Genomic DNA, 22,136 nt, shown 5'->3' on the forward strand with positions numbered 1-22,136 from the left:
GTTCAAGATCCAGAAAGTTGCTTTTTTTTGGGGGGGTAAATCTCCTTCAGGCTTCTGGAATAACCCTGACCGAGCAGAAGAGAAGGACTGACCAGGGCAGCCAGGGCTGGGGGACCACGGACTGTGAGTGGATTTGGAGAAAAATAGTAAATAATTCCAAATATGGCCCATTAATACGGGAGGCAGCCCCCCCCCCCCGTGTCACCTGTCTGTGTCACCTGACCTGGTTCCATGACAGCACGGTGGGCACACTGTCCTCTTTGATCTTGCAGCCACTTTCAGGTCACAGTAACCAAGACCCCAGGGAGTTCTAGGGCCACCTCTGCCCCTGTAAAATGAGCTGTCACATTCTGAGCCTGGCGGCACTCCTGAGCCAGGAAGAGATGGAATCACCTTTCCAAGGGCACAGAGCGCAGAGGTGCCTATGTGCAAGGCCACCCTGGGAACCGTCACTCTGGTGACTGGGGAGAGCCTGGCATAGTCTGGCTTCTCTCCACAATTGCAGGGAAGCCAGTGTCCACACAGCACCTGTGCACACCTGGCCAGGTGCAGGCTACACTACAGGAGCCTGGTGTCACGAGTTCTCTTGTGTGAGGGGCCATGAAGCTGGGAAGGGGCTGGGGAAGCAACGGGGCCACCATGAGGGGGGCTTCTGCCCTTCCCCTGGCTCTCCCATGAGAGGGAGGACGGGGCAGTGGGCTGTTGGTGATGCTGAGGTCCTGGACTTGTTCTTGGAGTTCCTGGGTGCTGTGTCCTTTAGCCCCAGGCTGAACCTTGGCCCCAGCCAGGCACTGAGCGCTCACCCTGGTCTTGGGCTGGGCCTTTAAGCCTCGGCTCAGCAGAAGCTTATAGTGGTCACCTTGGGCTATGTTTTGCTGCAGTAACAAATGACGCCACATCTCAGCACCTTTCTTTTGGTGGTGGTGGGGGGGAAGCACCAGGGAATGAACTCAGGCCCTCAGCCACGGAGCCACATCCCCAGCCCTATTCTGTATTTTATTTAGAGACAGGGTCTCACTGAGTGGCTAAGTGCCTCACTTTTGCTGAGGCTGGCTTTGAACTCGAGAGCCTCCTGCTTCAGCCTCCGCAGCCACTGGGATTATAGGCGTGCGCCAGGTTTCCTCTCAGCACCTTACACACAACTCCTTCACGCGTTGGCTTCAACTCTGAAGTGAAGTTTCTGGAAAGAGGAGATGCTGAAAAACTGGAACTGTTTGAGACAACCGAGCTGCGGCTCTGCCAGGCTCACAGGAGCAGCGATGCCCGGCTGCCCAGAGGTCCTAACGCTCAGCTGGAGGGCGGAGGCTCCAGTTCCTCCCCCTCTCATTGACCAGAGCAAGTCACCTGGCCAAGAGGTGTGGCAACAGGACACCGGCGGGGACTCCTCACATGGGGAGGGGCAGAGAATTCTTGGAACAGTAACGGTCTGCCAGGCATCCAGGAATACGGATGCTCCCTGGGTTTGTGTGCATTGGCAGTTAACGCTGACACCCACTGCTCTGGGCTGAATTGTGTCCTTGCAAAAGTACACATCGGAGTCCTGACCCCCAGCACCACCTGGGAACATGACTGCACTTGGAGGAAAGGTCTTTAAAGAGGTCTTTAAGGGAAAATGAGGCGGCAGGGTGGGCCACAATCCAGCCTGAATGAGGACACAGGGACAAGCAGCATCTGCAAGACAAGCAGAGTGGCCTCAGGAGGAGCCAGCCCTGCCACACCTTCACCGGGGACTTCCAGCCTCCAGAACCGCGGGTCAATGCATGTCTGTCCCTCGGTTGGTCTGTGCGGCTCTAGGAAACCCACACCAGCTGCCTGCCAGTCACAGAGCTGGCTGCACAGTGCATGGGAGCCCATGGGGAGCGGCGCTCGGCCAGGGGAGGCAGCAGGGAGGCCCTGGGAGCAGATGCACCCCGCCCCCCAGCACTGGGCGGGAGAGGATGGCCAGGGAAGGCTGCCTGGGGGAGGAAGCATTTCAGGTGGCACCTGAAGGAAGGAAGAGGGAGACATTTGCCTGGGGGAACCTGGGGGAGGGATCTTACAGGGGAGGGTGCAGATGAGGGCGATCCTGGCAGGTCCTGGGAACTGCAAAGGCTCCTCTGGCTTGGAGGGCAAGGAAGGGGGAGGAGCCGGAGACGTTCTTGCGATTTGGACTGATCCCCAGCAAGACCCCACACGGCCCTCTCTTGTGTGTCCCCCGAGGAGCAGGAGGAGAGGGGTAACCGGCTTCCTGGTGACACCTCCCAGAGGGACATGGCAGAGGTGATGAGGGTCTTTGGTCAGCCCTGCAGGCCGGCTGGTGTCTGGGAATCGGCTTGGTGGAAACTGACCTTGCTATGCCACATGGAGAGGTCCAAAGACCACACTGCAGCCTCGGAAGACCCCAGCCTGGAAGTCCCTGGTGCTGCCTGAGGATACCGCACAGACACATGTGCTCACACCCACCCACACATGGGCACACACACCCACATACACAAGTGCTCACACCCACCCACACACGGGCGTACATCCACATACACACGTGCTCACACCCACCCACACACGGCGTTACATGTGCACACACACACGCACACACACACACACGCGCAGCCCCAGTTCTCCAGGGCTGCCGTCACACAGTACCACGACTGTGTGACTCCAACAGCAGAAGTTCATTGCCCATGTCCAAGATCAAGGGGCTGGTGGGTCAAGCTCCCGCCTTGCCTCTGCGGGATTCCAGGGGTGACCAGGGGTGACCAGCGGTCCGCCATGTTCCTTGCCTATAGGTGCATGGCTCCAGGCCCACCTCTGCCTCGAGTGGCCTCTGTGCCACAGGCTCCCTTTCCCTTCTCTTAGAAAGACACCTGTCATTGGATTTGGAGCCTTCCTAAAATCCAAGGTGGTCTCATCTGCAGAGCCCTAACTATCCACATCTGCAAAAACCCGATTTCCAAAGCAGGTCACATTCCCAGGTCCTGCAGGTTAGGATTTCAACATGTGAACGAGGGGGGATGGAATCCAACCCATCACACGCACAGAGTGCACCAAGACCCTCCATAAAAACACAACTGGCCACAAACAGACACACAGATGGTCATAAAAAATTAAAAAAATAAGATAATGATATTAAAAAACAGCCCCAAAGATACATGCAAACAGGCGCATATGGCTAATAGACTCACAGGCCTGGGTTCCCCCACCCACACACCTGCAGTCAGAGGCACAGGTGGGCGGAGACCCAGAGGGGCGAAAATAGCTGCCCACGTAGAGCGGACAGACAGCAGACAGAAATAGACACGCAGGACAGTACCGCCCCCTCCCAACAGGCCCCAGACCCGGCTTCCCTCCCTCCTCCACCAAAGCATCCCAAACGGGCTTTGAAACACGCACAGACGCAAAACGGCACTCGGTGTTCAAGGGCCGCCGCACACGCGCACACACGCACTAACGCTGCTGCTTCTGCGGACACGGAGACACCGCGGGACCAGACCCGCTAAACCATGTCACTTGCGCTCACAGCAGGTCCCCGACAGAGACACACAGACCCACTCCTGCACCCTGCCCTGGGCACAGGACACTGAGAAGACAGGTGGGATGGGGCGCGGGCCGTGCTCAGGTGCAGGCGGACAGATGCCCCCTGGATCAGACCGGACCCTCGCTGTCGCCCAGACCCAGGGCAGGCGTCCTCACCACCGACAGCCCAGGTAAAGCACGCGTGCCCCCTGCTGGTCAGCAGCAGTAGTGCCCTAACCTTGGCACCGAAGGGGACCCGCGGGAGGGGAGGGGAAGGGGTGTGTGTGCGCGCGCGCGCACGTACCTGTGCTTCTTCACTGGCCTGTCCTTCTGAGCCAAACCGGTCCCCAGAAAGGGATCCGGATTCTTCCGGCCCTGCACCCCACCAGCATAATCCCACCGTCCAATTGCAAGCCAGGGGGAAGGTCCTCCCAGAGGCACCACGCCGAGGTCCCCTCCTGTGGTTAGGAAAGCCGAGGAGGCGGTGAGGTTGGAGGGGGCTCTACCCAGGGCCCTTCGCTGTGGCCTGACGGGTCTTCTTCCTTGGACAATTTTTTGTTGTTACTGTTTTTAAAGAAAAGAACGGCTTTTATCCAGAGGAATGACTCCCTAGTGTGGACTGCCAGGCCATGAAGTCAGGCTCGGGGCGGATTTTCATGTAAGGACCAGTCGCATTTCGCGGGACCCTGCATCCCCCTGAAGCCTGTCCCCAGCGGTCCCGCACGGGGGGTCTCCCTGGACCGCGGTCTGGGAGAGCTTTTCCGCGGAGCCCATCTGAAGGTGTGTGCTGCCCTCTAGCGGCCGAGCCACGTGGCATCAGCCTCCCGCCGACAGCATCTGGAATTTGCATTTTCCTGGGACCCAGGACACCGTGGCCACAAGGAGCAGCCAGGGGCAGAGGAGGCCGCTGGGCAAGGACGTGGCCCCAGGGGGAGTTCACTTAGAGACAAGCTCCACGGAGAGAAATGAAACAGTAACAGAATGTGAGGTCCCCAGGCCAAAGTAACTCCTTTTTGAAAATCGGCACCACCCCACCTTCCCGTTAGGCCCATCCTGAAAAAGTCCCTGACTACCGAAACCACAGCAAAGACATTGGGTAGCAACCACAGGACCAGACAGGTTATTTTTCAAGTACTCCATTGCACTTGACTCTGTAGTTAAGAAGTGTTGTGTCCCCCCCCCCCCCAGGCTGCTGCACCTGGCAGAAGGGCAGCCTGGCGGATATTCTCTGTCAATAAACCTTTGCTGGACTCAGAGCTGGGTCTCTCCTGGACATTTGCACCAGCTACCCTAACACAGACCAGGAGGTGTCCGTCTAATTGTCCATGTTTCAAAATTGACAAGCAAAAATGCATACACAGTGAGCCCTCTTTATCCACGGTCCCGCCTCTGGGGGTCAGCCGACACAGATGGGAAAGAGTCCCCCCAAGATTGCCTCTGAACTGGATGTGTACTGGCCTCACTTTCTGGTCCTGAGCTTAGTGGCTCTAGAGTCCAGAGGGGAGCGAGATCCTGTGGTGCTGTCCATTCTGTGACTGGGCTTGCTTCACAACATCCTTCAAACTCATCACTTGGTCATGGTGATAAGACTTTTTTTTTTTCGAAGTTTTTGTGTACCAGGGTTTGAACTCCGGGGCACTGGAGCCACATCCCCTGCCCTATTTTGTATTTTATTTAGAGACAGAGACTCACCGAGTTGCTTAGCACCTCACTTTTTTTGCTGAGGCTGGCTTTGAACTCTCGATCCTCCTGCCTCAGCCTCCTGAGCAGCTGGGATTACAGACATGCATGACCAAGACTTTATTTTTGAAGAGGCTGAATGGCATTTTATTGTGTGTATACGATTGCCCTCCTTTGCCGGTAGTTCTACTTTCTGAAGTTCTAATTGTGGTCAGCTGTGATCCAAAAACATGTATGCAATATTTTGAAAGAGAGAGAGAGAGAGAGAGAGAGAGAGAGAGAGAGAGAGAGAGAGAGATCATATTCATATAACTTTATTACACTATATATGTGACAGTTGTATTTTATTATTAGCTATGGTTACTAATCTCTTACTTCATCTCATTCACAAGTTAATCTTCATCAGAGTTTGCACCTATGGGAAAAGCAGAGTCCAACAGAGTTCAATGTTTTCCAAGGTTTTGGATACCACTGGGAGTCTTGGAATATTCCCCCATGTGTGTGAGAGATTGCTGAATCCATATTTTAAAAATGCAGTCTAGAGGGTGACTTGGTGGTGTTGAGTGGCTATTGTGGGTCAGCTGACCAGAGAGGGCTTTTCTGGTATTTGAGCTCATATCCAGGTGAATCCTAGAAATGAACCACAGGAGAACAATGTGTTTCAGGCAGAGGGAGCAGCAGGAGAAGAGGATGTGGGGAGGGAAGGAGCTTGGTAAGTCTGGGTCTGTGATTTATTAAAGATGGTTGAATTTTCTTTCCGACTCTTCTTTCTAGGAGGTTGAGACTCATTCCCCCACCTTTGAGTTTTGACTGGTCTTTATGGCTTGCTTGATTGACAGAGTTTGGGGTAAGTTCCAGGCTTGAACTGTCAGAGGAGGGAACAACCCACGGGCTTCTTGCCCCCCGCTGGCATCCTCAAGTCTCTTTGGAAGAAGACTGATACTTTGGGATGCCATACTGTGAGGAAGCCCAAGCCACATGGAGAGGCGCTGTGCAGGCATTCAGCACCTCAGTCTGTGCCGCTTGAATCACAAAGATGTATCTTGTCATGGTTCTGGAGGCTGGAAGACTGAGACCAACATGATGGATTTCTTCTGGACCTTTCTCTTTGGGTTTTAGATGGTCTTCTCCCCCATGTAGGTGTCCATGTCCAAATCTCCTCTACTTGTGGTACTAGTCAAGTAGATGATAGTCCATCCTAAGAATCATCCCTTTAAAGACCCTGTCTCCAAATAGAATCACGTCCCGAGGTACTGGAAGTTGCCGTGTCTGGTTCTTGTTAGGACAAACCATGCACACGTGACGAAGGTGGGAGATGGGAAGCAAACCTCGGATCAGCAGGCCGTCCTTCATTCATTTACTGGGCAGAAAATGACTGCAGGCTGACGCAAGGATCTGGATTATGTAGGCTTCATTTAGGGTCAGACAGGAGGGCAACTGCCATGGTATTGGGGTCTACTGATTCATTAGAGTGGGACAGGAATGTGAATAGGGAATTTCCTGGGGCTTATTGTATTGGCCTCAGGTGACCCATTAGGATGGGGGTCCAGTGCCAGTCAGGTACAGGTTTCTTTTGTGATCTTTCTTCTGGCTGAGGCCTGGGATATTAAATGACAAAAGCTTAGGGAAAGTGTCCTTGGACTTACTGTCCCTGTTCTTCAGTCTGAGGCTGGTTCTCTGTTTTTGAACTGGGTGTGGTTTTGTCTTTTAGTATGCCTTGTAATTCTTGGCAGTCAGACTGGATTCTCTTAGGTCAGGGGCATTCTCTCAGCCGGCCTTCGGCCTTCCTGATGTGGCGGTGAGGTCTGTGGGGCCAGGAAGCTTCTCCAGTGAGCCTGCGGCCTGCTGTGGACGTCACTTCTCCCTCTCCCTCCAGGCGGGAGAAGGCAGCGGGCGTGGGCTGGAGCTGGCCTGTCCTTCTCTGTGCGGAAGGTGGAGCCGCCCAGAGCTGGCCTTCCCTTCCCCGGATCAGGCGGGCTCCAGTCCAGCAGGTGAGGCTCTGATGGACCCGAGGCCCTCCAGAGGCGGGTCTTGAGAAGCCAATGCTGGGACCGAGGAGGAAAGCTAAAAGCTCAATCTCACAGGAGGAGCAGGAGAGCGGTGGTCAGGGGAGGCTGGACAGGGGAGGGAGAGGGAGAGAGAGGCTGGGTGGCTGGTACCAAAAGAGCTGGGTGGGAGGAACTGGCTTTGGGATCCTACAGCCCAGCAATGTCACTGGAGTCTACGGCCATTTATAAAATAGTTCACAGAACTAGAAGAGAGGGGTTTGTGAGGGATACGGACGATAAGTCCAAGGACATTTCCCCCGAACCTTTGCCATTTCCATCCCAGGCCTCAGCCAGAGAGAGGGACACAAAAGGGACTCCACCGGACTGGCACCTGACTCCCACCCTAATGGGTCACCTGACCCCAATACCAGAAGCCCCAGGGAATTCCCCATTCACATTCCTGTCCCACCCTAATGGGTCAGCAGGACCCCAATATAAAGGACCCCAGGAATTGCCCTACCTGTCTGACCCTAAATGAAGCCTTTATAGACCAGGCCCTTGCTTCAGCCTGCCGCCGCCGGGTTCCGCTAATTGACTCTGCCACCAAACACTGAATGAAGGGCAGCCTGCTGACCCCTGGTTCACTTCCTGCCTCCTGCCTTAGTCATGGGAGTGTCCTTGTTCCTAACGATGAGCAGTTCCCCAACACGCGGAAATGACAAGGGTTTCAGGAGACAGAAGTGTCAAACACCCTGACCCCATCATGGCACACCCTGAACATCTATCAAAGGATCACGCCATGTGCCATCAATACGTGCAATTAATTCTCCGTCAGTCAGAAAGAAGCGCAGAGTGCCGTGACGTGTTCTAAAGGATTCCTTTCCTTCTCCTCTGCCAGAAGCAGGAGGCCATTTCCTCTGATGATCACTGTGAGAACCTGGAGGTGAGAGTCCAGCGGGGTGGGCGCCTCCCCTGGGCCTCTCCCCACTCTCCAGCCTCCAGCAGTTCATCTGGGTGGCTTTCCTCCCAGGGGTGTGTCATCGTGTCCGCCCCCTTCCCCAGGCCTGGTACCCTGCATCTGAATGTGGAAAAGATAGAACTGGTGTCCAAAGACCAGGCAGTCCCCCTAGTCACGTTAATGACACCATCAAAGTCTGCCTCAAATGTGAAAGACCTTGAGGCTCACACCTCCAGTCCCTGTCCATCTACTTCTCTCTCTCCATCCGTCATCCGCTGACCCCTGGGGTCAGGGACCCCACTGTCGGGAGCCGAGATGATGATTTTCCACTTTCTCCCTCGCCCTCTCTACTTCCACGTCCTCTTCTGGCTTCTGGTGGCGGCCGAGGTGGGTGGAAGGGAGCAGTTCCTCTCGCTGCAGCTTGGAGCTGGCAGAGGTCTTGGCAGAAACTTGCGCAGTGGGACAGGCGGGCGGAGCACCCGGCAGCATCCTGGGGAGGCCTGAGGGGTGGCCAGGCTCAGACCCGCAATGCCGCAGGATTCCCCAGACCCATTTCTAATCAATCGGGATGCAGTTAGGAAACTGAAATTGCACAAGTTTTTTTTTTTTTTTTTAATTGAGTTTTTAAGGAAGTCCATGGTTACATTATTGCTGAGCTTCTTAATATTATTTACCCTTGTGCAATGAGACCGACTTCATTTGGAAACAAGCTTAAGAGGCCACATTTCACTGGAGAAACACAAAGGGTTTGGTGCCTGTTGAATTATTTACCATATCCCGACCCCACAAATAGGTACCCATAGTCGGTGTCAATTAAAAATAAAAAAAACCCGACCTGATCCGGCCCTTTCCAACACATGCCCAATGCCACGCTCAGCCGTTTAAAGCAGAATGCGCACTAACACGATTTGGCAGAAGAGCGGGCGCTCTTGGTTTTGGAGCTGACCTTGTTCGTTGTCACGGAGCGGCTCGTGCGTGATGAAACGCATCTCTTGCAGTATCGGTGTTGACGACTCTTGACAACCACGGCTACAACAAAACACAAAACGCCTCTTGGTCCCCGGGTCTCTGGGTCCCCTCGTGATCCCCCTCCTCCCTGCCCAGCCCAGGCCATCAGACCTGCTCCCCTCAACCGCCCACGGGGTGCATTTCCTGGACTCTCACGAACCGAGGCTGCCATGGTCCATGTGTCAGGTTGCTAACTGCAGTGAGGGATTTGTTAATTTACGTTTGAGATGGGGCGTCTCCCTGTTGTTCACCCTGGTCTTGAACCCCTGGGTTCATGTGACCCCCTGTCCTCAGGCCACAGTGGGTCCAGCGAGGCTTCCTGAGTGGCTGGGACTATAGGTGTGCGCCGCCACACCCAGCTAACTCATATTTTTTAAAAAATATTTTTTTATTTAGTTGTAGATGAACACAATATCTTTAATTAATCAATTGATTTATTTTTATGTGGTGCTGAGGATTGAACCCAGGGCCTTACGCATGCAAGGCAAGCGCTCTACCACTAAGCTACAACCCCAGCCCCGGCTAACGCATTTTTAACACGTGAGAAGCATTTATAGTCAGTTTAAGTAGATGATCTTCCATAGTGTGGGCGAGCCTCGCCTGATCAGTTGAAGGCCTTAAAAGCACAGGCTGAACACCTGCTCTAGATGGAAGCTGGTCGGAGTCAAGTCCACCCCATGTCCGACCTTTGTCCCACGACCTCGCACAATCCTGCCACTCAGGGGTTGATGCCCTCAGCACCACAGCGGGTGCCTGTTCTGATTGGTCATGCTCCACCTGGATCGAGTGTCACGCCACAGCGGGCTCCTGGTGGCACCTGGGAGTTTGGGTTTGGGGTGGCTGGCACCAGCAACTCCCGAGGATGCTCCCGGTGACGGTGCCGTTTGTGAGAACCAGGCAGCTGGGGCTAACACCGGCTTCCTTCTGGGCAGAGCCTGGAGCACCGAGCCTCTGCTGAGCTCCTGCCCCTTTCCTGAGTCCTGGGCACTGGCTGTGCCCCGTGAGCTCTGCCGGGAGAGGGCCCTGGACGCTCCTGGCTCCCTCCCGCCGCCCTGCTGTCCACAGCTGTGTGGCCCCTTTTGCCGCAGCAACTCACAGCTGTGGGCAGGTTGGCAGCCGGGTTCCCAGAGTCGCTGAACCCAAGTGTCCCTGGGGCCTGTGACCGACACCTGACGCCTTCCGAGAGGCCTAGGAGCCACCGACACCGTGAGCCCTTCGGGAGACTGTGGCTTTGTCCCCCCGGGCCACTTCCCTCTGGCGACCTTGGTCCCTCCCCGTCAGCTGCGGCTCCTCTCCCCCCGGCTCCCAGTCCTGGTTTCCTCCGGGTGGCTGGGGGCCGGCATGGGGTCGGGAGAGCCCCCCACTGCTTGCTGTCTTCTCCTCAGACTCTCATCTTCCAGGAGAGGAAGTGGAGGACGTTCTCCAACGCCCCGAGGAAGCTGCAGTCTTGGGGGGATACGGACTCGTGGAAGGCACAAGTGACTGGCGCTCTGGGACGGGAGGGGCAGGGGACCCTCGGGCCGCGCTGGGTCCAGCAGGGCTTCCTGTGGGGGTGGGACTCACACAGGGGGGCCCAGGGGTGGGACCACGTGCCTCCTGCTCTCAGGGTCTTCCCACGGGGGCCACTGGGGGAGGCCTGGGCAGGAGAGGAGCAGGGACAGGCCAGCGCAGGACGAGGACAGAGCTGGGGGAGGAGCTGCTCTCGGCGGGAGCCTTGACCCACCCTGACTCCACAGGGACACGGATGGCACCTTGGGGGCGAGGGGCTGGCCTGGGCACCTCCGTGGTCACCCGCTGTCGGCCGTGAGCTGGGCTGAGGGTGTGGGCAGCTGCTGAGCTGAGGTCAGCCCTGGACAAGGGGGAGCCGTGGGCTACAGCAGGCCCCTCACAGCGGCCGGAGACGGTGCACCAGAGGGACACCCTGAGCTGCCTGGGGATGGCTACGTTAAGGGGAGGGGGCAGCGAGGGAAGGTGGGAAACCCGTGAGCCCAGGGAGGGCCTGTGGCCACCTTCATGAGGTGGCCCCCCGTCCTGGAGGTCACGGAAGTCCTGGGAGAGTGTAGAGTACAGGAGGGGCGTGGCGAGGCCCCGAGTTCCCTGACCCTTCCCGGAGTCGGCGTGGCACAGAGTGACATCTCAGCCCCCAGTGTCCTATGCTCTCCCTTCCCGGAGAAAGTTGCGGGGTTAGGTTCTGCCTGCTCCGTTCCTCTTCCCCGTCCTGCGGTCCTTCCCCTTCTCGGCTCTGATCCCTCCAGCAGGGCTGCCGAACGGGCTTCATGGCCTTTCTGACCTCTTTTGGGTTTGAAAGTTCTCTGGAGTTTCCTGTCCTCCGTTATTCAGCATCCGAGAACCCCCTGCCCCTCCCCCTCCACACCTGGTCCCCAGAACCTGAGGGTATGTTCCTTTCCACGGCAAGAGGGACGTTGGAGGCTGGACTCATTGCAGATCTTGAGACGGGGACATCACCCTGGATCATATGGGGGTTCAATGTCATCACAAGGTTTTATTAGAAGGAGGCAGGAGAGTTGGGGGCGGGAGGGGTTGGAAGAGGCTCTGCTGGTTCTGGGGGAGCTGTGAGCCAAGGAGTCCTCAAGAACTAGAAAAGACAGGAATGGATCCTCCCAGACGGCTTCCGGGGGACGCAGCCTGTGGACACCTTGATTTCAGCTCTATGGGACTCACTTAGGTCTCTGACTTCCAGATCAGCAAAATGATACATTTATACTTCCTTACATCGCCCAGTTTGGGGCAATTCATTACAGCCACTGTAGGAAGCTCATCCATGGTTCCATCCCATCTCCATCCCCAGAAGGAATGTGGGATTGATTACAAAAACTGCTATTTTTTTTTAAGTACTTGAACCCAGGGGCCCTTAACAATGGAACCACATCCCCAGCCTGTTTTATATTTTATTTAGAGACATGGTCTCGCTGAGTGACTTAGGGTCTCCGTAAGTTTCTGAGGCTGGCTTTGAACTTGGGATCCTCCTGCCTCAGCCTCCCTCCAGAGCTGCTGGCACTGGCTAGAAAACCTTGCTGTTCTTTGTTCACCTTTTCATTTCAATTCCTCCTCTGTCTCAGAGTCTCCGCCCTGAATCCAGGCAACCCTCCCATCCCGTGGTTTCCACCCCCTACACTCCTCCTTCCGTCCTGTCTCCCCAGTCATTATCCCATCCTGTCCCGTGTCCACCCTACATGACACCAGAGTCATCAGATACCAGCCTGAGCCTGCGACTCCCTAACTCAGCCCCTTTCTGTTGTCCTGAAGATGAAATCGAAAGCCTCGGGGCCGTGTTACAAGGTCCTGTGTGATATGGACTTTGCTGACTTCTGCAATTCAGTTTTTGGCAGGATTGCTTCCACGAAGAGCAGTGACCACTTGGCACAATGGTTCTGTCTAACAAGCACGACAGTAATGACCACCATGACACAGCACCCAATCTGTGACCACCAGGGGTTCACGACTGCCTTGCCCCCAGCCTCACCCTGTGAAGCAGACACAATGTCATCCTTATTCTACAAGGAGAAACCTCGGGTAGGGATGTCAGCCAGCTCTTGCCCCCAGACTTAGCAGTCTACAACAGAGGCCCAGGGGCTCTCGGACACGGGGGTCCAGCTGCCCATCGTGGCTCTTGGTTGGAGGCCTCTGTTCCTCCTCACATGGGTGTGGTCTGAGCGTCTCCTCCAAAGGTGCACGTGTTGGAGGCTTGGTCCCTTGGGCCAACGTGGAGGTGGTGTGACCAATCGGCTGAGGTTTTTTTTTGTTTTTTAATTGGGATAGAAATTACGAACAGGCCCAGTGCACCTGCCTTAGTGACAGCAGCCCAGAGCCCGGAATGCCAGTGGCCCTCGGCTCTCTGGAGCGCTTCCGAGCAGGGACTGGGGAGCCCTGCGTGCTCTGCGTGGATCCCCGCTGCTGCAGCCCCCCCCCCCCCCCGCGGCAGTACCAGCTCTGCGGGCTCTCGGCAGGTCGGTGGCCTTGGCCCCGCCAGCCCCCAGGACGGCCAGGTCCGCCTGCTGTGCTTGGGCAGGAGTCCCGCGTGGGCCGTGAAACTCATCTGAACAAGGACCCTTGGCTTTTGCGGCAGCCCATGGGTGGGGTCCCAGGCGGACCCAGCGTGACTGAGAAGGCAGCTGGCTCTGTGGCGAGGAGGGGTGGCCTGGGCACATCACAGACTCCCGCGGCCTTTCTGCCGAGTGGCGCCTGCCTGTCCCAGCCGCAGTGGGCAGGGGAGGTGCCCTCGTGAACGGGACTGGGGACAGCTGGAGCGGCTGCAGAGGGGAGAGTCGTGCAGAAAGCCTGTGGGGCAGAGTCACCTGGGATGGAGCCAAAGCTACCGCAGCCAAAGCACAACGTCGTCCCTGAGCCACACACCCCCGCCCCCCAGGGGCATTGGGAGCAGCCAGAGCTGTCAGGGATGGAGGAGGAGAAGCACCTCTTGCCGGGCACTGGGCCCTTCTCTCCTGTCTCAGTTGGGCGTGTGGAAGGTGATTAGGTCTTGGGAGCTGCACCTCAGACGGGATTAATGCAGGACCTACAGGACTGAGTCAGTCCTCGTGAGAACAGTTTTTTATAAAAAGAGCGAGCCTGGCCCTTCTCCGCTTCTTGCTCTCCATCTTGCCACCTGACCTCTTCTGCCCACATTTCCACCACCGTGATGGTGTCCAGCACGAGGCCCTCACTGAGCAGATCTAGCTCTTGGACCTCAGAACTGTGAGCCAGCTGAACCTCATTTCTTGATAAAGTCTCCAGTCTCAGCTAGTTGTTATAGCAACACAAAATGAAGTAAGACCCCTGGGTCCCTCCACAGCTCTGCTCGACGGTTCTTACAACATGGCCCTGGCTTTCCCTCCTGGAAGGAGGGCGCAAGGAGGAAGCCACATGGCCGATTTCACCTAGGCTCAGTGGCCACACAGTGTCACATCTTCCTTTTCCTGTTCATTAGAGGTGAGTCAGCTTGAGGAAAGAATCGGTTCAAATGCTTGAAAGGAGAGGTAATAAGTGGACATGTTTAAAACCATCACATTGATCTATCTGCCTTGAGGCCCGCACTCCTGGAGACATTTAAGCAGACTGTAGGAGGAAGCACACACGGTGCCTGGCAGACTCTCCAAAGAGGAGCCAGTGGGGTTGATAATGGCGGGAGAGGGGAGGTGGGGGGAGCAGCCGCATGCATCTGTGGCTTCTGCTGAGATGATGCTTATCTGGGGGACTCTTCTTCTTTAGTCTCCTTGTGACTATGTGCACATTGGGACCTTCCCCTTTGCTCAGCCTCAGACCATCAGAAGCATCTTAAAAAGACACGGGGCCGGGGGAGCAGACGTCAGGGTGACGTTGGTCAAAGCCAGCAGGAGCTGAGTTAGACAGGAGGGATGAGCTCCCGGGTCTGTTGTTCAACAGGGTGACTGCACTTGATAGCCATGTGTTGTGCACTCGAAGACTGCTCAGCCCCACAAATAGCATGCAAGAGAGTCCGTGGACACGTCGCTTAGCTCAATGCAGCTACTCCAAAACGCACGCACATTTAGGAGCACTCTGTCGCTCACCACGAATACATACCATTTTTATTGGCAGTTAAAAAAGAAATAACAACAAAGAGATCTCTCATCTCCGTTCAAGGAAGGGAAAATTCCAGATAGACCAGGGCTGAGGACCCGCTGATCCAGAGCAGGCGGTCTGCCCAGAGGAAGCAGAAGTGTGGAGAGTGGTGATCTAAACTGTGGCCTCTCTGGCTGCGGTTGCGCTGGGAGCTGCCTGTGCAAAGGTGCAGGTCAAGATGCCCCGGTTGCTATGGTAACACTGACCAGGGGTGGCGACCTGGGAAGGTGTGGTTCGACCAGTCGGGGCCTGGAGTTCAGCATCTTCTCCCAGGGATGGTGAATTCTGAGCCAAAGAAGATGACCCTAGTGTCTCACCATCCTGCGTCCTTCAGATCTCCTGCTTTGCTGAAGCTTTCCCACAGTGACCCTTCTGATGATGAACCTGTATGATAAACTGGCTGAGCTAGCTCGGAGTCAGAAAAGCCCCACGGGTCTTGGCCACCACCTGCCCCGGCCTTTGTCCCTGTGTGTGTCTGTCTGTCTTGTTTAGCCCCCATTGCCCCATGCCCACTATCTCTTTAATTAACCGCTGCAGTTCTTGTGGCACAGAAGGACCCCTGGAGCTCTGTGCATAGTCCCCTCTCAGGGGGTAGCTTCCCTTCACGGTGGCTCTTGTGCATTTGTATTTCTCCCTGCATCATCTTTCCTGCTGAGCTCGATTGACTTCTGTACTTTCCTCAGGCCTCAGCTTAGACATGAGCTCCTTTGGGAGGTCCTGCCCTTATCCCAGCCTGGGTCAGACTGGATTCCCCACCTCTGGCTCCTCTCCAGCGAGTGTGGAGAACAAACCTGCCTCTCCCAGGTGTCGGGAGTGGGAGCCCCGTGCCTGCCCTCGGACAGTGCCACACTGATTATTGAGTGTGCTCTACGGCCGCCCGCCAGGCCACGAGTTCAGCACTTTGCTGGGTGGATCCGGCGTTGAGTTCATCCTCCAGAGTGTCTGCAAACCACGACGCAGCGCTTTGTCTCCTCCTGGGTGGAGTTGTCTGGATTTTGATGCTGGCTCTTGCTGCAGCCTGACAGACAGGTCCCTTGGAGCACAGACAGGGGTGGCTTTGACATCACTGCCGTGCCCAGGGCAAGAGGCGGCACACGAAGCCAGCAGGGTCTCCTTCCCCAGCGCTCTTCGTGGTCTCCCACCTCTTCTGTAGCTCGCAGCAGATGCGAGCCCCCCAGGACCCTGGAGAGCTCAGTCCCCTCTCACGGGACATCTCACAGTCACAGCGTGTCATTTCTAGCCTGATGGCTGCCCCGGGGCCAGGTGGCATGAGCTGCTGCCTGCTGGGAGCCAGCCTCAGCCCAGGGCAGGCGGTATGTGCCCCCAGCTTCTTCTTCTTCTTCTCTCTCTCTCTCTCTCTCTCTGTCTCTCCTTTGCGTGCTGGGGGCCACACCCAGGGCCCTTGCATGCCAGGCCAGTGCTTTACCACTGGGCCACACCCAGCCGCCCCCGTGAGGGCACCGTGGTTGGTGCTGCCTCTCGAAGCCCGGCGGGGTGGCTGGGTGGCGGTGACACGGCTGATGACACACCCCCTCTTTTCCCTCTTGTCTCACTCCCGGCTCTCCAGTTGGCATTTTGGGGGTCTCCTCTCTGCTTTCTCTATAACCCCTTTCTCAAGGCCTGAATCTGGGGTCCCTGACCATATACAACCAGCCCCCTATTTACAAGATGGCCCGTGCGTTGGGCTTGGGGACTGGGAGTTGTGTGGGGCTGTCACTACACGGTGACCAGGGCCTGGGGAGCGGACAAAAGAAGAAATGGCCAAAGCTCTAGACTCTGGAGTCCGCGGGTCCTGGGTTCAAACCTTGGTCTGGGTGGCCGTGGAGGTCACGTCTCCTCTGCAGCCTCGGTCCCCTGTGGGGAGGGGAATCCCTGCTGTACCAGGTGGACGTGATGCCCGGTGCCTCCAAGGGACCCGTGGGCCTGATTCCAGGACTGCGTTGTGGCCAAGGCTGGGGGTTTGCTTCCTCGGGGCAGGGGGTGGGTGCTTCTGTCCTGGGTGCCGTGAGGGAGGGGAGAGAGATATTGATGGGAAGAAAGAGAAAGGAAAAGGGAAGGAGAGGAAGTGGGGGAGGGAGAGACAAAGGAGAAAGCGGGGGGGGGGCACATCCTCCTGAGTTCAAGGGGAAATCAGCCTCTTGCTGGCAGCAACTCAGCAGAAAGGCCGTGACGCTGGGGCAGGGTTGGGCAACCAGGGCCTGCCCTTCTCGTTTCCCCCAGAAGAGCTTTAACCAAGGGCTCCCTCCTCGACGGGCAGAGCAGCAGCACCATGTGGAGAGTCGGGGTGCTCCTCTTCTGGGGTGAGTGTGGGATCCCTGGGGGAGAGCTGGTGGAGGTGGGGCTGGGAATGGTCGCCGGGAAACGGGAGGGCCCCGGTGGGCCCGGCAGAGCAAGGCGATTCCAGGATGGAATGCTGCAAACACCTTCGCTGGGGACCTTTGACAAAAATGCCCGGACCCAGGGGGTTCCGTCCTCAGGGTTGCTTGGGTGACATGAGTTTCCCGAGCAACTACTCTACAGCCCGGGGCTGCTGTGGGCATCAGGCACGCAGCAGCAGACCTGTGCTCCCACATCTGAAGCACAGCGTGTGGGAGGGGACAGAAGAGTCACCGATAGTGACAGCAGGGATTCCAGGTTCGACAAACACAGGACACAGTCTCCACAAGACCCCCCATGTTGTTGGGCCACCCTGTCAGCCCCCACCCCCTGCCCCGTTACAAAGTGGGGAACTGGGTCGAAGGAGTGGGGATAACCTGCCCAAGACAGGGGCTTGCGAGGACGCCAGGGCAGGCCATCTGGAGCCACATTTGCCACCAAGAGTCTGTGAGTGAAAGCATTCCAGGTAGTGGTAAGCTCCAGGAGAGGAGCTGTCACAAGAATGGGACTTTGAGGCATTCAGGAAGGACCTTTCCCAGGACTGACATTTGTGCTGAGGCAGGAAACGTGACACCACTCCCCTCCCGTCCTGGCTCTTGCTTCTCTGCCTTCAGGCGTCAGTCTGTCTTGCTCTTGCTCATCTTCGCTGTGGCTGTTTCTCTTTGTATGACTTGCCAGATTTTTCCATGGGTTCACATTGAAGAATGGGGGACCTTTTCGGAACAGCAGAGTGGATGTCCTCTGCTGGTGCCCAGTGGATCTGTTCTCCTGGTTTATAGAGGAGGAAACTGAGGCAGGGACAGATTAAATGACCTTCCCAAGGCCACACAGCCTTCGGGGACCCAAATCTAAAACCCAAGCCCTTGGCCGCCAGTGTCTGAGGTCTAAACACTATGCTCTGTTGCCTCCAAGATGATTAACCAGCAAGAGAATTTGCATTAGGACAGTGGACGGGAATGTTGGGAGTTGGGGACGGTGGGGCTTGTCAACTGGATGGCTTCTTCAGAAGGAGCAAGTGGCTTGCAGAACTCAAATGTGGGAAAGCAGCGCTGTCAGTCTGGGGAGTCGGGACCGGTATCTGCCATCAGCACCCCTTATTCTGAAGTTCACTAGTACAGACCCAGCATCATGACATTTTGATGTTGATGATGGTGGTGATGGTAATGCTCGTGAAGCTGATGATGGCAACGATGACGATGGTGGTGGTGATAATGATGAAAATGTCAGTGGTGGTGCAGATGGTGGTGGGGATGGTTGTGGTGGTGGAGATGGTGGTCTTGGTGATGGAGCTGGTATTGAGGATGGAGACGGTGGTGGTGGTGATAGAGATCATGGTGTTGGTGATGGAGATGGTGGCAGTGATGATGATGATGGTGTCGTGATGGGATGGTCATGAGTTGGAGATGGTGATGGTGATGGAGATGGTGGTGATGATGATGAAGATAGTAGTGGAGTTAGAGATGGTGTTGGTGATGGAGATGGTGTTGGTGATGGAGATGGTGTTGGTGATGGAGATGGTGATGGTGATGGAGATGGTATTGATGATGGAGATGGTATTGATGATAGAGATGATATTGGTAATGGAGATGGTGGTGTTGGTGATGGAGATGGTGGTGTTTGGTGATAGAGATGGTATTGATGATGGAGATGGTATTAGTGATGGAGATGGTATTGGTGATAGAGATGTTGTTGGTGCTGGAGATGGTGGTGTTGGTGATGGAGATGGTGTTGGTGATGGAGATGGTGTTGGTGATGAAGATGGTGTTGGTGAAGGAGATGGTGTTGGTGCTGGAGATGGTGTTGGTGCTGGAGATGTTGGTGATGGAGATGGTGGTGTTGGTGATGGAGATGTTGTTGGTGCTGGAGATGGTGGTGTTGGTGATGGAGATGGTGTTGGTGATGGAGATGGTGTTGGTGATGGAGATGGTGTTGGTGATGGAGATGGTGGTGTTGGTGATGGAGATGGTGGTGTTGGTGATGGAGATGGTGGTGCTGGAGATGGTGGTGTTGGTGATGGAGATGGTGTTGGTGATGGAGATGGTGTTGGTGATGGAGATGGTGTTGGTGATGGAGATGGTGTTGGTGATGGAGATGGTGGTGTTGGTGATGGAGATGGTGTTGGTGATGGAGATGGTATTGGTGATGGAGATGTTGTTGGTGCTGGAGATGGTGGTGATGGAGATGGTGTTGGTGATGGATATAATGGTGTTGGTGATGAAGATGGTGGTGGTGCACTATCTAGGTGCTGCATAGCCACATTGCCTTCTGAATGCCTTTTAAAATTAATTATGCTATCCTCCCAGGAAAATTTAATAGCACAGATAGACTATATGTGGTCTCTGTTTGTCTACATGTATATTTGTATCTAAACATGAAAGAGTAAGGTTTTTTTAAAAAATATGTTCTTGAGAAATGACTTTGATCCTTCATGGAGGAGGTATTACCTCCTCTTAGTTTGGTACTGGGGATTGAGCCACGGAGCCACATCCCCAGCTCTTCTTTTGTTTTGAGATTTTGAGACAGGGTCTTGCTAAGCTGCCTGAGGCCTCACTAAGTTGCTGAGACTGGCCTCAAGCTTGTGATCCTTCGGCCTCAGCCTCCCAGGTCTCTGGGATGATAGGTGTCCCCACCACACCTGGCTGACATCACCCCTTCTGGGAGTGAATGTTTTATGTAAGTCTCTGAAAACCTGCTGGACTACCTTTATAATTAAAAAGAAGTGAAGATAGGAAAAAAATCTGCGTCTCCCTCAGTTCCTGGAGATTGCTGTTTTGAACTGATTTTCAGGCCTTTCTTTGGGGTCTGCTACTTAGGAACGCTGTGCTCCTCGGGAGGTGTCGGGATTCCACCCTCTTTCATGTTTCCTGTGTCCCTTGGTTGATGTCTGTGCACCTCATGAAGCAGTCCTCCTTCTCCTGCTGTGGACTAAGGTCAGGCTAATGGACTTTCCCCTTTAGAGGGTCCTAGGGTGTCGGCTGGGGAGCGTTCTTTGGCTTTGGGTCTGGGTGGGTGAAGTGGTATAGTGTCCACTAGGTTCTTCAGCTGTGGTCAGTGTCAGTGGCTCTCAGAGGCCAAGATGGAGTGTGGGGCACCTCCAGATGCACGCACCTCTAAGTCCTGGTGCACCCCGGGGATGGAAGGCACTGTGGTCTGGCCCAGTAGTGCCATGACTCGGGCTCTTCCCTCGCTCGGGAAGCAAGGTGTGGCCCTAGGAGCAGGCAGCACCCAGAGGGGTTGAGCTACACTCACCTGTTCCTTTGCAATCCAACCCCTTTGCCCTTTTGGGGATGGAATGTTCCTTGGAACCTCCCCTCGTGTGTCCCCTACATAAGAAGAAGGAACCCCGGTGGCTCTCTCTCTTTCCAAGGGCCCTTAAGGTCGTGGATTATTGAGAAGGTCATTCTGTGTGGTTGGGCGCTTTCTCTGTCGTTTTCTTGAGTTATTGGAAGAGTCAGATTTTGTGAACCCAGCGTTAGGTCGCCAGCAGGGACAGACGGCGACGGTGGTGGGTGTTTGTGGAGATGGTGCAGCTGAGCTGGGGAGGGGGTCCCACCTTGGCTGGTCCAGTGTGCAAGCAAGAAAAACATTTCTGAACTCGAAGACAGGTCTTTTGAACCTGTCAGACCCCCCGCCCCATCACCACCACCACCAAAAAAATGCTATGCAGCTTATGGGACATCATCATGGGAACGGACATTGGTATTTGGGGAGCTCAGAAGGAAAAATGGTGGGAAAAGCCACGGAAAATGCATTTAAAGAAATAACAGCTGAAAAGTCCCAGTTCTTGGGAAATGTATGGACATGCAGGTCTACGGAGCTCAAGGGTCCCCAGACGGACTCAGCCTACAGAGGTCTTTCCCGAGGCAACAGTCAAAGCCGGAGAGAGTTCTAAAGGCAGACGAGGGAAGCCTGAAGTCTTCTGCCAGAGAATCCCTGTTGGACCCTCAGCAGATGGCTCGGCAGAAGTGCTTTAGGCTGGGGGAGCAGGGAGGATATTCTAATCTCTGAAAGGAAAAAGCCATCAGCTCAGAGAACCCAGCTCAGCAAAGCAGAAGTGAAAGAGAAATAAATCCCTCCAACAAGCGAAGGCCGAGGGGATTCTTCACCACACCCTCCAGCAATGCTTCAGGGAGCGCTGTGACCAGGAGCGAAAGGACAGCAAGTCCCGTCACCAGGACACGTGACGGTACAAAGCTCCCTGGTAGAGGCAGATCCCCAGGATCCACCAATAACCAAATGTCGGCCTATTGTGTTACTTTGTGTATTTCAAAACGACTAAAGAAGAGCATTTGAAATGTCTCGGCAGAGGCCCCGATTGATCACTACACGATGTGCACGGGCATCACACGCATGCAGCGGCCCACAGATGCGTGCTCTACCGGGTGCCAATTAAAGCCAGATAAGGCTGAGAAAACCCTAACAAGAAGGCAGAGGCCAGGCGCTGTCAGGAGAGGCGCCCTGAGGGGCGTGGAGGGTGCCTGGCCTCAGCCGGGCTCCCATCTGTTGGCTGACCCTGCTTCTGTGAGTCCAGCCCTGGGGCAGCTCTGCAGGTTTGGGGGTTCATGGTGCTTTTCTTTCCCCTCTCCACAGGGCACTGTGTCACCCACGGCTGGGACATGACCACAGTGGAGCAAAAGACCACACTGGAGCAGAAAAGTGGTACGTTGGCTGGAGGGAACCGGCAGGCCCATGTGACTGGAGAGATCTTTTTGTCCCCAGGGGCTGAGCCTCATCTGGACCCTTTTTGGAAGTGAATCAGGGGCCTAAGGAGGGCTAATATGCAGATATCCAGATATGGGCCCCAGGTTCTTTCTTTTGTGTCCTGAAATTGCTGTGTGACCTCAGGAAAGTCACATTACCTCTCAGTGTCTCAGCACAGGTAATGAGTTTCCTATCCCGAGGGTGGGGGGCGTGAAGCTGCTCCTCCCGTAGGTACTTCCTAGACCACAGCGTCCTGAAAACTCTCAGTCCTCCAGTCCTGGCTCTTGAAATATTAATAGGACTGATGACTTCTTTTTCTTTTTCGCCGCAGTTCTTTG

At 55.5% G+C, this 22,136-nt stretch overlaps 1 protein-coding gene across 1 annotated transcript in view; it reads left to right on the plus strand.

Annotated features, from left to right (window-relative positions):
• The first annotated feature begins 16,890 nt into the window (after window positions 1–16,890).
• Adgre1 (adhesion G protein-coupled receptor E1) overlaps window positions 16,891–22,136 on the plus strand; it is a 40,409-nt gene continuing 35,163 nt past the window's right edge. The window contains 2 exon segments of the mRNA XM_078034764.1: window positions 16,891–17,021; window positions 21,688–21,756. Of these exon segments, the coding sequence (XP_077890890.1) occupies window positions 16,991–17,021; window positions 21,688–21,756 (100 nt within the window). The 5' untranslated portion in view covers window positions 16,891–16,990.

This window comes from Ictidomys tridecemlineatus, chromosome 2 (assembly GCF_052094955.1).
Source record: "Ictidomys tridecemlineatus isolate mIctTri1 chromosome 2, mIctTri1.hap1, whole genome shotgun sequence".
Lineage (NCBI taxonomy): Eukaryota > Metazoa > Chordata > Mammalia > Rodentia > Sciuridae > Ictidomys > Ictidomys tridecemlineatus.